At 39.9% G+C, this 15,480-nt stretch overlaps 1 protein-coding gene across 6 annotated transcripts in view; it reads left to right on the forward strand.

Moving 5' to 3' along the window:
- The first annotated feature begins 2,025 nt into the window (after positions 1–2,025).
- Positions 2,026–15,480, forward strand: part of HECW1 (HECT, C2 and WW domain containing E3 ubiquitin protein ligase 1) — a 466,672-nt gene continuing 453,217 nt past the window's right edge. For all 6 annotated transcript variants that reach the window (XM_075827049.1, XM_075827050.1, XM_075827048.1 and 3 more), the window contains exon 1: positions 2,026–2,239. Coding sequence is in view for 3 of the 6 variants with exons in the window: in XM_075827047.1 (XP_075683162.1) it covers positions 2,207–2,239 (33 nt within the window). In the remaining 3 variants the exon portion in view is untranslated. The remainder of the gene's footprint in view (positions 2,240–15,480) is intronic.

Genomic DNA, 15,480 nt, shown 5'->3' on the forward strand with positions numbered 1-15,480 from the left:
TGGTAACTGGTTCTTCTATATTAGCACTATGAGGTAAAGCTGAGTATATTAAGCTGTCTGCAGTTCATGTAGTGGTAACTGGTTCTTCTATATTAGGACTATAAGGTAAAGCTCAGTATATTAAGCTGTCTGCAGTACATGTAGTGGTAACTGGTTCTTCTATATTAGGACTATGAGATAAAGCTGAGTATATTAAGCTGTCTGCAGTACATGTAGAGGTAACTGGTTCTTCTATATTAGCACTATGAGGTAAAGCTCAGTATATTAAGCTGTCTGCAGTACATGTAGTGGTAACTGGTTCTTCTATATTAGCACTATGAGGTAAAGCTGAGTATATTAAGCTGTCTGCAGTACAGGTAGTGGTAACTGGTTCTTCTATATTAGCACTATGAGGTAAAGCTCAGTATATTAAGCTGGCTGCAGTACATGTAGTGGTAACTGGTTCTTCTATATTAGCACTATGAGGTAAAGCTCAGTATATTAAGCTGTCTGCAGTACATGTAGTGGTAACTGGTTTTTCTATATTAGGACTATGAGGTAAAGCTCAGTATATTAAGCAGTCTGCAGTACAGGTAGTGGTAACTGGTTCTTCTATATTAGCACTATGAGGTAAAGTTGAGTATATTAAGCTGTCTGCAGTACATGTAGTGGTAACTGGTTCTTCTATATTAGGACTATGAGGTAAAGCTGAGTATATTAAGCTGTCTGCAGTACATGTAGTGGTAACTGGTTCTTCTATATTAGCACTATGAGGTAAAGCTGAGTATATTAAGCTGTCTGCAGTACATGTAGTGGTAACTGGTTCTTCTATATTAGCACTATGAGGTAAAGCTGAGTATATTAAGCTGGCTGCAGTACATGTAGTGGTAACTGGTTCTTCTATATTAGCACTATGAGGTAAAGTTGAGTATATTAAGCTGTCTGCAGTACATGTAGTGGTAACTGGTTCTTCTATATTAGCACTATGAGGTAAAGCTCAGTATATTAAGCTGTCTGCAGTACATGTAGTGGTAACTGGTTTTTCTATATTAGGACTATGAGGTAAAGCTCAGTATATTAAGCAGTCTGCAGTACATGTAGTGGTAACTGGTTCTTCTATATTAGCACTATGAGGTAAAGTTGAGTATATTAAGCTGTCTGCAGTACATGTAGTGGTAACTGGTTCTTCTATATTAGCACTATGAGGTAAAGCTGAGTATATTAAGCTGTCTGCAGTACATGTAGTGGTAACTGGTTCTATACTAGCACTATGAAGTAAAGCTCAGTATATTAAGCTGTCTGCAGTACATGTAGTGGTAACTGGTTCTTCTATATTAGGACTATGAGGTAAAGCTGAGTATATTAAGCTGTCTGCAGTACATGTAGAGGTAACTGGTTTTTCTATATTAGGACTATGAGGTAAAGCTGAGTATATTAAGCTGGCTGCAGTACATGTAGTGGTAACTGGTTCTTCTATATTAGCACTATGAGGTAAAGCTGAGTATATTAAGCTGTCTGCAGTACAGGTAGTGGTAACTGGTTTTTCTATATTAGCACTATGAGGTAAAGCTCAGTATATTAAGCTGTCTGCAGTACATGTAGTGGTAACTGGTTCTTCTATATTAGCACTATGAGGTAAAGCTCAGTATATTAAGCAGTCTGCAGTACAGATAGTGGTAACTGGTTCTTCTATATTAGCACTATGAGGTAAAGTTGAGTATATTAAGCTGTCTGCAGTACATGTAGTGGTAACTGGTTTTTCTATATTAGGACTATGAGGTAAAGCTGAGTATATTAAGCAGTCTGCAGTACATGTAGAGGTAACTGGTTCTTCTATATTAGGACTATGAGGTAAAGCTGAGTATATTAAGCTGTCTGCAGTGCAGGACAGAGCAGGTAGTGCTGGATAGCGAGGCTGAAGAGGAGCTAGGTATATAAGGGCAGGATGTGAGGGGAGGAGAGGTAGGAGGGACAAGGGAGGACCTGTCAGCAGCTTGTGGTTGGTTGCATCTTCCCTGGTACCTAGAGAGTGGCGGGTGCAGGGAGGGGGAGGTGTGCGGCATTATAGCACATCTGCTGTCTGTGCTGGAATATGGTGCGTATATGACATGATTGCTGCACACATACAATACACTCATCTATAGGAGAAACCCTGGGATCCCTCATTCCTGCTGCAGCCATGACTGACACGTGGTGGATGTAAGCCCTGAGCCTGGCACAGTGGATTATGATTTATTCTGCCCGGACACTTATCATTCAGGTACAGTACCCAATACTGACTGTGCGGTAGGCCTATCCTTTTAACTCCTTCTTGTCACAGGAGCAGGTCTCCATACTGACACTTTGCTTCTGGCTGCACTGCGTTTCAGTCCTTCGCGGCAGTAAATGGGTTAACACTGCGTGCCCTGATGTTTGCTGTGCATTACTTTTGTTAGGCATGTAATGCACAATGCGGCTCTATCCCACTGCACGGAGCATTGAAAGTCTGTGAGTACCATTGAATTGTTTAAACCGATTAGAGGCTGACTTACCCCCTCCCTTCCTTAGGATGGGTTGCTGTATCCATTAGCACAAGCTGTGATGCTATAGGCGGAATGGCCTCACTATACAGTGGCAAGTGTTCCATATGGGTGGCTCATATGGTGCTGGCTCAGGCTTTAAACAAAGAAAACCTCATTGCAGGCTTCATTGGTGACAGCTGTGTCTTAGCGTGTGACACAAGCCCTGCTCGAGCAATAGTAGAGATGTATAGCTGCTTACTCCAGGTTGTGAAGCCATATGCAGCAGTCTTGGATTTATTGCTGCCTTGTATCCTGTAAATGTGCCATTGCGTATACTGAGAGGTGAATGTATCTGCACAGGACTCGAGATCAGCACTGGACAGCTCCCCTAGAAGACCTGCTATGTTATTGCCACTATTGGAATCTTAGCATATTGAAGCTGTGCTTTCTGATTTCTGGGGTGTGTTTGGGGGGTCCTGACAATAAATTTAATTGTCCAATAACATGGGATGCATGCACAGATACAAACTGAGACAGGTCTTGGAGCCAACTTGTGTGTACTGTGTTTTATGTATCAAATAATATATAGCAGACAGCTTTTCCTGCAAAAGCTCATGCAGAGAATGATGCAGAAATCTGCAGTGAACCAAAGCTTGTCTTCGCTGAGCCTGAGATAAGTGCATATTTCTACATTTATCTGCCTATTTATGAATAATTGATACAAGTGGCAAGGGATCTTACAAATATTGATATCATAGGGAATTCAATTTAAATACATTATTTATCCCACGTAGGGCCTTGCAAGGTCAAAGTGGAAATGTATGTATGGGAAACCACACAAGACAAAAAAAAGGTCAAGAGAGTTCCATTAGTCTAGGAACATAATGTTAAACACGAAGAACTTACAAAGTACTCTAACTTTACTATATAGACTGGATACTGTATACATTGCAACCATCAAATAGCCTGTATGTTTTTTTTTTGCATAGTCACCTATATATAAATATCCCATACATGTATGTATTGTATGAGCTCCACAAATCAGCCTATAACATTCATAATGTAACTTATACCGTATGTATGTATGTACAGTATGCGATCCATAAAGCAGCCAGTATTTTGAGCAGCTTATATGTATGTATGGCATCAATAAAACGGAATATATTTGCACTCTATAAGTGTGTTTGTACATATTGTATCTTTTGTGCAGCTTCCATAGAGCAGCCTACAGTATAAGAAAGTTTTACATCCATTTAGCAGCTTATATGAACATATCATTTACATGGACCAGCTGCAATGTACTTATAAATGAATTATAATGTCCAATGTCCGCTTATATGTACATATGACATCCCTACGGTAGCCTATAGATATATGTATATAATTTGAAAAGCTGCCTTCTACAAAACATCTTATATGTACATAGTGCATCCAAAGATCTGCCTATATATGTACAGATGTAGCAATACTTATCTTAAGTCAAGTTAAAGTTTTTGGCACTGTGTAGTTAATGTGATTAAAGATCGCTACATCTGTATGTAGTGCAACCAAAAATGAGCCTATATGTAAGGATAACATCCATAGAGAGGCGTACATAAACATATTCCAACCACTAGCCATATGTAGGTATCTCCACTATAGAGCTGCATATGTGGACAAGTCTACGTAAACAGACTCTGCTTTGCTCCCTCCATGCAGTCACCAAACAATACAGTCTGTATTAGGACATTAGTGTGCTCTATGAGTTTAGCTTACATAACATTATTATCATAAGAAAATACTGGGGAACAAAGCAGTGGCAGCTACTCACAAAGCTGTATCACTTTTTCTTTTTTTTTGCTTGAAGAACTCTAAGATGGTCCCTCTACATTGAAATATTGTACAATATGCCATTGCACTTTAACAGTATAGTAATAAGATGTGCTGTTGAGTTGTGTGATAGTGTGAAATGCGCTACTGGTTGTGGAAATAAAGATTATAATCTTCAAATACATTAATTTATGGTTGAAAATAGGAGTCTCATTGGAATAACATCTGTGCCCATTCATTGCCATCTGACACTACATGGGTCACAGACCATAGGCTAATAGTGCAAGAATTAGTCAATGTGTTCTTATTCAAGATGTCCTTAGCAGGTGGCCAGCTCTCATCTGTGAAAATGTCCCAAGATAACAGTTGTTACAGCAGAGACCTCATTTCCAACATTAAATAGGGCTATTGTTCTCTGATTCGAGATTTACTATCGGAAGTATATATCAATAACAAGAGTCACAATATTTCGCACATTATCGTATCTTTCTCTAGTGTGAGATTGTAACTGTTCTCACAGCACATATACTGTTATAGGCAGAGGATGAATATGTAATTCTGTTTTTATTGCAATATGTAATAAAAAAATAATAGACCAGAGATCATGCATCCAAATACCCTGGAAAGTTGTTTAGAATGACATTAACTGTCACTTTTTAACAAATTTTATTTTCAGAGGCAAAGGCTGTATGGACTGTGGGTGTTTTTTTTTACTCAGAAAAATTCATAGAGCACAGTCTGTTCGGAGACGTGCAGGACCATTCATGCAGTTGTTAAATACAAATGTTGTCATCCGACTTCCTAAGGAAGTACATTGCTGCTACAATTCAACTTGCACTCAAAATATGCCAGAATATGTATGAGAATTGTAGTGGTAGAAATGTCCATCCAATGCTTGAAATAATTTTTCAAATCCTCCGATAATCAATTCGTTGGTTTGAAAAATTGTAACATGAAAACAGGCCTTAAGCCTGAAGAGAATCATGTGGTCTTGTGCTGCAGCAGGATTCATAGCATTATAACTATATCTATTGAATATGCCATCACTTTCTGATCAGTGGGGATCCAATCTATGGACTTCACTGAACCTGAGGATGATGGGATTTTGAGGTGATTTTTTGATGCGCCCCCTTCAAAGTTTTCCCTGCACCGCGTTGCTCATGGCCACCGGCTATGCAGGTATCTGCAGCTTGGCCCCATTCATTAAATGGGGCTGTGCTGCAGTTCCCTGTATAAGTGTGGTATATATTCGTACAACTTGATAGGTTCGTTTTCGTTCTGTTAAATTAATAAATTTACTGCCTGGGATGAACGATTAAAATCAATTTTAATAAGTATTCATTAAAATGGGCTCTTATAGCCAAATATAACAGGCTCAGTTATATGGTCAACAGCAGAGACAGGGCCTATATGGTATAGGTATATAGGCCCTGTCTCTGCTGCTGAGCACATAACTGAGCCTGTCATATTTGGCTATAAGAGCCGGATTAGCGCGGTGTAGCGCAAGGAGTAGCGTGATATAGCGCAACAATTATTCAGTTAGTTTGGATCAGCGAGTATAAAATAAGAGGAGAGACGAGCCTAGGGGTGAATGCTATCTATTACCATATAGGCCCTGTCACTGCTGTTGACCATATAACTGAGCCTGTTATATCTGTATAAGTGTGGCTGGGAGGGGGTCGCAGCACAAATCCAAAACTACAGCCCCTTCATTCTCAGGATTGGTGGGCAGGTTCCAGAGGTTAAACTCCACACCGATCAGAAAGTGATAGCATATCATAGTGATATGCCAAAACTTTATTATGAGAATAACTATTTTAAAGGGAGATGTCTGGCTGGCCACAACTCCTACATGAAAGAGTTTCTTCAAAGACAACCCATCTAACAGCCACTGAAAAGGTTTTGTTCCAGGTAACAAGCTTTAGTAATGCTATGACCTCCATGCCACACCGTAGAGCAGAACGCTGCACAGCTACAGCTTGATAAGGGGGTTAAAAATAATGGGAAAGCACAAAACATTGCTTTTTTTTTTTACTATGGTACATTTACTGCTGAAATAAAAATAACCGCTTAAGGGCCATATTGTTTGTAGTTCTGTCACTTTTGTATTGAATGTACATTGAATTTTCACCTTGTAACGGAAGAAGTGACATGAGACATGCACGTATCAACCAATTCAAAAAGAATATGTGCTGTTATCTGCCGGCGAAAGTATAAGGCTGGGTTCACACGACCTATTTTCAGACGTTTTACGCCTCGAATTACGTCTGAAAAAACGCTTCCAATACGTCGGCAAACATCTGCCCATTACTTTCAATGGGTCTTACGATGTACTGTGCCGTCGACCTGTCATTTTACGCGTCGCTGTCAAAAGACGGCACGTAAAATAACAGCATCGTCAAAGAAGTGCAGGACACTTCTTGGGACGTAATTGGAGCCGTTTTTCATTGACTTCAATGAAGAACAGCTCCAAATTACGTCCGTAAAAGATGTGTCGAAAAACTCCAGTACATGCATTTACGTCTGAAATTCAGGAGCTGTTTTCTCCTGAAAACGGCTCCGTAATTTCAGATGTAAACGCAGTTATCGTGTGCACATACCCTTAGGGCACAATACGATCTTGAACTGCCAACAGCTGGCGAGCTACAAGCAGGGGGCCTGAGAGCCACAAGTTAGGGAACACTGCTCTAAAGAATCAGTGGGCCTGATTTTTGACCCGATCACCCTACCTCAGCATTCATTCATACCTACATGGATTTCCTGCTAACCCAGGCCATTTAGAAGTGGTTTTACTCATCTGCAGTGACATATTTAGACTATATTTTGGCATCAGTTGGCCTCATTTTGGGAGATAAATTTTGTCCGATACCAACCAAAGGCAAAAATGTGTTAAGACGTCGATCTGAAATGTTGAATATTTTCAGTCGCGGCTTATTTGTAGCCATCATATTTAAGAAATTTGCCATAACAAATGTAAGATCTGCGTGTGCAACTATAGTCACTTTATCAATATTCACTTTTCCTGCTTGTTCACAGACCTATGCAGATATCTATCTGCATTATATTGTGGTAATGAATACCATTTTTTATCGTTAAAGGGGTTGTATAAGATTATACAACATGGATGGTTTCTTCAAGAAATAGGCCATGGACAAGTGTGGCACTATGTCTGGTATTGCAGCTCTGCCCCACTCATTTACCAGACACAGTCTATGGATAAGAGTGGCACTGTATCTTGAAGAAACAATCCATGTTTTTCTGATCTTATACAACCCCATTATATCAATATAACCAGATTAACTATACAATCACAGGCGTAAATCACTAAGTGTGCTTTTTAATGTGAAAATTTTGGATGTTCATACCGAAGGCTTCAAAGTTTCTTCTATCGGGCCAAGTATATCGTAAGGAGTGGGAGCATTGAAAAACTGGGTGCCTTACCGTATTCTTTACTGATTTCCTGGTCTAACAACCTTACAAATATCACAGTAGTATTAAGACTATGGGAAAGATTAGGTTCAGAATATATATATATTTATGTTATACTTGTTTTTAGGGGCACCCAGTACATTACTGTTCAAGCATTCTCTTTTGCTGACTTGAAATATAGAAGGCAGGCATTTTGATATAGATAAGACAAAAAAGTGTGATATTTTGAGTCAAAATGAGCACATTCTCCTTCGGTGTTAAAGGGTTTGTCCGAGATAACATCATATTTTCAATAACCCCTTTAATGCATGTAAGTTATAAATATAAATACATTTGTAATATACTTACATTTTCCAAAGTGGCCCCGTTTCCAGATCCTGCCGTCGGGAACTTGACTGTTGATGTCTCTCTCTGCTCTGGCTCTGCCGCTTTGTTGATCTTGAATTCTTGCCGGGTATACGACACGTCACTTGTGACGTGGTGTATATCAGCTTGTTCTGTTGTAACGCGCATGCGCGGCCCCTGCTGTTATCTCGAGAACAGCAGGAACCGCGAGAACAGCAGTGACAGCGCATGCGCGTTACGGGATGTGAAGCAGAAGAAGCCGATATACACCACGTCACAAGTGACGTGTCGTATACCATTCGAGGTCTCTCTGGTACGAGACCATGTGATCGGGATACGACACGACAGTGGAGGAGGCTGAAAAGGTGACGTCAGAGCTCATGTGAGAAGAAGGAAAAAGCAGCCAGAGCGGAGAACAGAAGCAAGATTGCACGGGTAAGTATATTATGCAATTTTTAATATGTGCAATGTGGTTTTAAATGTACTAAAAAAATAAATCTCGGACAACCCCTTTAAGTCTAGGGTTATAATCAATGAAAAATTTATTGCTTTTGTTCCTTTTTTTTGCATTTAGCCATAAAATGATTATCCAACAAGATATTTTCTGTCTATTGTCAGATATATACATACTGTATATGGTTGACTAATACTCTACATATATATCAACTTGTATTTGTATAGTGAAAGTAATATACTTTATTGCATATTGATAGAATCTAAAAATCATATAGAGCATCTAAAGTCTAGAATGATGGTAACATCCATTGTATATAAAAAGCATCCACAGTGGAATTGTCAATGATAAGTCAAAATAAGTAGTGAATATATTTGAGCCATATTCATAAAACGGGTGAGAATTTTTGATATGTAGTATTGACCAAATATTTTCTTACCTTTTTGTTTAATATATGCATAATGTAAATTTTGTGGTGTTTTTATAGAACACAAAAGAGTTAGGCTGGGTTCACACGACCTATTTTCAGACGTAATGGAGGCGTTTTACGCCTCGAATTACGTCTGAAAAAACGGCTCCAATACGTCGGCAAACATCTGCCCATTACTTTCAATGGGCTTTACGATGTACTGTGCCGACGACCTGTCATTTTACGCGTCCCTGTCAAAAGACGGCTCGTAAAATTACATCCTCGTCAAAAGAAGTGCAGGACACTTCTTGGGACATTTTTGGAGCCGTTTTCTCATAGACTCCAATGAAAACAGCTCCAATAACGGCCGTAAAAATGCAGCGAAAAACGCGAGTTGGTCAAAAAACTTCTGAAAATCAGGGGCTGTTTTCCCTCGAAAACAGCTCCGTATTTTCAGACGTTTTTTGTTAAGCGTGTGAACATACCCTTAGGCTTTATTCAGACGAACGTGAAAAAGGTCCGTGCAACGCGCATGATTTGCACGCGCGTTGCACGGACCTATATGTGTCTATGGGGCCGTGCAGACATGTCCGTGATTTTTGCTCAGTGTGAGTCCGCTGAAAAAAAGTCACGACAAGTCCGTTCTTTGGGCGTTTTGCACGCATCACGCACCCATTGAAGTCAATGGGTGCGTGAAAACCACGCATGCCGCACGGAAGCACTTCCGTGCGAACTGCGTGATTCGCGCAAGAGCTGTCAAAAGGATGAAAGGATGAATGTAAACAGAAAAGCACCACGTGCTTTTCTATTTACAAACATCCAAACGGAGTGTCTTTGAGAAGAGCGAACCCGGACAACCGAACCGAACTTCACCGGGTTCGGCCGAACTCGTTTTGGCCGAACCCGGCAAAAAAAATTCCGGTACGCGACGTCCGGATATAGTCACTGTCCAGGGTGCAGAAAGAGTTAAACTGTTTCAGCACCCTGGACAGTGACTTACGATCCCAATATACATGAACGAGTAAAAAAAAAAAAGTTCTGACTTACCGATAACTCCCGGCTTCTTCCTCCAGTCTGACCTCCCGGGATGACAATTCAGTCCAAGTGACAGCTGCAGCCAATTACAGGCCAAGCACAGGCTGCAGCGGTCACATGGACTGCGGCGTCATCCAGGGAGGTGGGGCCAGATGTCAAGAGAGGCGCATCACCAAGGACGCGTCACCAAGGCAACGGCCGGGAAGTTCTCGGTAAGTACGAACCTCTTTTTTTTTTTAACAGGTTGCACGATATGGTGATCGGAATTCACTGTCGAGGGTGCTGAAAGAGTTACTGCCGATCAGTTAACTCTTTCAGCACCCTGGACAGTGACTGACGTCGGCTAGAATCATCTCTATGATGGCAGCTGCGCGAAAATCACGCAGCCGCGCATCATACACGGATGACACACGGAGCTGGCAAGTGATTTTTGCACGCGCAAAACGCCGCGTTTTTGCGTCTGCAAAAACGCCACGTTCGTGTGAATCCAGCCTCAGAGTATTTGTTGTAAGTGACCATGTGCAATTTTATTTTTATTACAATGGCAATTTTAATATTTTATACATTCTCTACACGTCACTTACTTGCGTCAATGTTTAGCAGAAGTGACTGAAATTAGTTGGTAGAACTTGCTTATACGTATCCTAAGAACTTTTTTGTAGCATTCTGTTAGATGATGCTTTCTGACACTAACATTTTACTTTGTAAAATTACAGTGTTATTGTGGATTTGTGATGACCAGCCTTGTATTACAAACCTGCTGTCAGAATATTATTAATATTATAAATATTATTTATGTGACACAGATAGTTAGGTATCGGTGACTGTGTGATTTTTCATGTTATTTTTCACATTCTTGAGATGACATAGGTCTATTTTAGCTCTCACATATAGTACCATGGAATAAGGATTGAAGATACAAATGTAATCATATAGAACAAAGTTATAAGAATCATGTGAGCATTACTTGGTAGTAGATCTCATATTTCTTTGTCAAATTCAGCTTATGTCATTTTCTATAAACAGAAAATACAGTGAAGTGTTTATTAAGAGCAGAAAAGCTCTTATTTATAGGACATGTCCATCTGTGGCCTTAAATATGTAAGTTACTACTTATTGTTAACACGTACCTGTTAGGTCCATTTTACATCACGTTTTTGGCCTACGTTTAGCGTATACACTGGGAAAAGCTCCCGACTTATATGTTAAATGGAGGCTGTGACGGATGCCTAACAATTGCATCCAACACCCATAGGCTATTTTGGCATACTGTACATTTCTTGTATACTTCATGAGCTTTTCATGACGTATACTTTGAACGGATTCCATTATAGCTTATGGGTGAAGGATGCCACGGTTTCTTCCATTCTGGCTGTTTTGCTGCTTTTGGTAGGTGTTTTTCCGAATGAGCAATCAGAGATGTAGCAGAGTTGAGTTTCCACAGGATTCCAAGGTTAGGGCTCAAGCCTGGTGCATACAGGCTTTGTTGGGTGCCGCCTGTGTAGAGATAATCTACCATTGAATTAATGCTTCTATTGGAGAATACTTCCATACATATGGTATAGGATGGACCATGCCATAATTTTTTATCTATGGAATCTGTACTGAATCTAGCAGAAAAATCTCCATATGCTACCATATAAAATTGGAGGCATACAAAGGTACAGTAGAGGCTTTATGCACCTATAGGACAGCCTCGTAAAAATACGCTTTTTAAAAAAGAAGTAACCTATCACTTCTTGAAGTATTTTACAAGCTGATTTTTCCAATTTCTTAATGACGCTTTAAAGAACGCTATGGGAAAAAAAACGTAAAAGTTGCTTCAAAAACGCTTGCAAAAATAAAAAATGCTTTGAAAAACAACTAAAAAACTGGCTGGATTTAGATGCTGCCTTCTGTTAAAATTACCTTTTCTTCCTAATACATATGCTGTGTGTAACCAACCTAAAACTACAGGCTACCATAAACAGCAACCTGCAGCTTGCTGATAGATCCACAGGATAACATCAGGATAATTCATTGTGGCCCTGCATCTGAATAATTCCATCTGCTTTAGGCCTTATTTACACGAGCGTAGTTCACGTCCGTGATACGCGTGTGAAAATCACGCGCGTCGCACGGACCTATGTAACTCAATGGGGCCGTTCAGACAGTCCGTGATTTTCACGGAGCGTGTGTCTGCTGCGTAAAACTCACGACATGCCCTATACTTGAGCGGTTTTCGCGCAGCACACGTAAGCACTTCCGTTTGTCGCGCGTGATTTGCGCAACAGTAGATAAAGAAATGAAGGAAAAAATAAAAGCACTTCCTTCATTTCTTTTTCTAAAAATCAAAACCGCGTGTCATAAGGATGGCATATGCGTGAAAATCACGCAGCCACGCAGCAAACACTTATGATAGACGGAACTGCAACGCGCAAAAAACGCAGCGTTTTTTGTGCGCGCGCAGAACGCACACGTTCGTGTGAATAAGGCCTTAGTTAGCAATTACAATAATCAATTTATATAATACATTAACAAAAAGCTCCAATGTGTCATATATGGCTTTAAAATATTTGGTTGCTTTCAACGAATAAAGTAGAGATTGCATAGTCTGTTATGATTCACCATACAGGAAATATAGCTATAAAGTTCTGGTCCTGACCAGGCACTGGTGTCCTCTTCTCACTGGAAGTGCCTATTTAAAGGGGGTTTAAGTATCAGGAACATTTATGACATATCCACAGGATATGTCATAAGTGTCAGACAGACACCTCTGGGACCCGAACCTATCTCTGGAACAGGGCCCCCTAAACTCCGTTCTACCGCTCTGTGTTCTTGTTGAACCATGTGATTTTCGACCATGTTAGATGAAAACAACGTATCTCCGCAAGCTGCGCTGTTTCCGTAAGTCCCATAGTAGTAAATGGCAGTTACGGAAACAGCGTAGCTCACATGCTCCGCTGTTTCCGTAACTGCCATTCACTACTACGGGACTTACGGAAACAGCTTAGCTTGCTAAGATACGCTGTTTTCATCTAACATGGTTGGAAATCACATGCTTCAACGGGAATACAGAGCAGTAGAACAGGGTTTAGGGGGCCCCGTTCTAGAAATATGTGCTGGTCCCAGAGGTGGGACCCGCATCTATCTGACATTTATTACATATCCTGTGGATATGTCATAAATGTCCCTGATGGGAAAACCCCTTTAACATACAAATTTATATATACAATGCTCTAATGTAAATGTTCCCTTTAGCAGGAGCCCATAGTTAGATTCAGCCTGCTGTTACATTAAAAATTAAAAAAACTGAATTTTTTTTCATACAATAGAAGTCAAAGGACAGATCAGAACATATTCTATGTTTTTGCATGGTATACAACTTCACTCCTCTTCCTCCTGAAAAAACAAGCATATCAATTGCAACAACATTTTACCAAAGATGCATGTACAGTGTAGCTAAAATGCATACAATGACATAATTTTTTTTATTTTCTAACTGTTAACTGAACTGTTTGGCCCAAACACAGAACTTGTAAACAGAGCCTAAAGCGGGCCATACAGAATAGCTGTTGGTCAAATGCTATTTCCCTCAACCTACTCCCTGCTCGGCCTAATGTGCAGACCATACAAGCCACTTATTGCCCGGCTGAACAAAAGGATCAGGGATTGTGAAATTTAACATGCCTGATCCTCGTTTCCCTCAACATCTGCCATCATAGTACAGGGTGGGCCATTTATATGGATACACCTAAATAAAATGGGAATGGTTGGTGATATTAACTTCCTGTTTGTGGCACATTAGTATATGGGAGGGGGGAAACTTTTCAAGCTGGGTGTTGACCATGGCGGCCATTTTGAAGTCGGACATTTTGTATCCAACTTTAGTGTTTTCAATGGGAAGAGGGTCATGTGACACATAAAACTTATCGAGAATTTCACAAGAAAAACAATGGTGTGCTTGGTTTTAACGTTACTTTATTCTTTCATGAGTTATTTACAAGTTTCTGACCACTTATAAAATGTGTTCAAAGTGCTGCCCATTGTGTTGGATTGTCAATGCAACCCTCTTCTCCCACTCTTCACACACTGATAGCAACACCGCAGAAGAAATGCCTCCCGATCTGACCCCCTTAGACTTTTATCTTTGGGGTCATCTGAAGGCAATTGTCTATGCTGTGAAGATACGAGATGTGCAGCAACTGAAACTACGGATACTGGAAGCCTGTGCTAGCATTTCTTCTGCTGTGTTGCTATCAGCGTGTAAAGAGTGGGAGAAGAGGGTTGCATTTAGAATCCAACACAATGGGCAGCACTTTGAACACATTTTATAAGTGGTCAGAAACTTGTAAATAACTCATGAAAGAATAAAGTAACGTTAAAACCAAGCACACCATTGTTTTTCTTGTGAAATTCTCTATAAGTTTGATGTGTCACATGACCCTCTTCCCATTGAAAAAACTAAAGTTGGATACAAAATGGCCGACTTCAAAATGGCCGCCATGGTCAACACCCAGCTTGAAAAGTTTCCCCCCTCCCATATACTAATGTGCCACAAACAGGAAGTTAATATCACCAACCATTCCCATTTTATTTAGGTGTATCCATATAAATGGCCCACCCTGTACAGTCGGAAGGCCCCCAGCTCTGGTCATGTTTCTTAGTTGATAACTGATCCCTTTTCATTTTTGATTCTTTGTCCTTTATTAGTATTTAAAGTTCTCTTCTTGTTCCTCAAAATAGGCTTAGAATGGCCATGAAAAGAGCATGGTATTGAGTATCGCACATACAAAAGCATGCCCCATTGTAGAGCAAAATTAAGCAACAATGTGGATAGTGTAGAGAAATCAGACAATACATGTTCAGTTGGTATGTCCCTTATAGAGGAGACAGTTGTTCCAGCAGTCTTTATAAATCATCTCTTTCACTTACTACTCAATGGAAATGTTACTTTGTGTGTATCGTTCTGGGTTTTGACTAAATGGTAACAGTCAGAGGATGTCATTATCAGGAACCGTACAGCATGCTGCCTGCAATCTTTCAGACCATAGTAAAGATTTAATTGTATACTAGCAAACAGGGATACATTAAAGAGATGCAAATAAGATTCTTACTTTGTATATAATTATGCATTTGAAAAATAAATTTCCCTTTGAAAGTGATGATTAAAAAGTTATAAATAAAACTCTTCTCATTAATGTTAATAAGTGTTTTTGGAAGGACATCTTTATAAGTGCTCAAGAGTAAAAAATAAATAAATGACCTCTGCACTTTCTTTTTTTTCATAATGCCTCAAACAAATTTTTTTACCCAGATAAATGAGTCCCATATTTGAATAGGCACTGCACTTTGAACAAACGTTGCATAAATTAATAGTATACGCGGATATAAGAAACTGTGTAATATATCTTAATAGAGAAAATGCCTCTTTCTATACTTATCAGTCGCCCCCCCCCCCCGCATCTTCTAAACAGTTTACTCATAATTTAAAGCTTTCTCCGTCCTCAACAAGACAGGCTCTCAGCTCACAGCTGCTC

Source organism: Rhinoderma darwinii, chromosome 5 (assembly GCF_050947455.1).
Source record: "Rhinoderma darwinii isolate aRhiDar2 chromosome 5, aRhiDar2.hap1, whole genome shotgun sequence".
In the NCBI taxonomy this organism is placed as follows: Eukaryota; Metazoa; Chordata; class Amphibia; order Anura; family Rhinodermatidae; genus Rhinoderma; species Rhinoderma darwinii.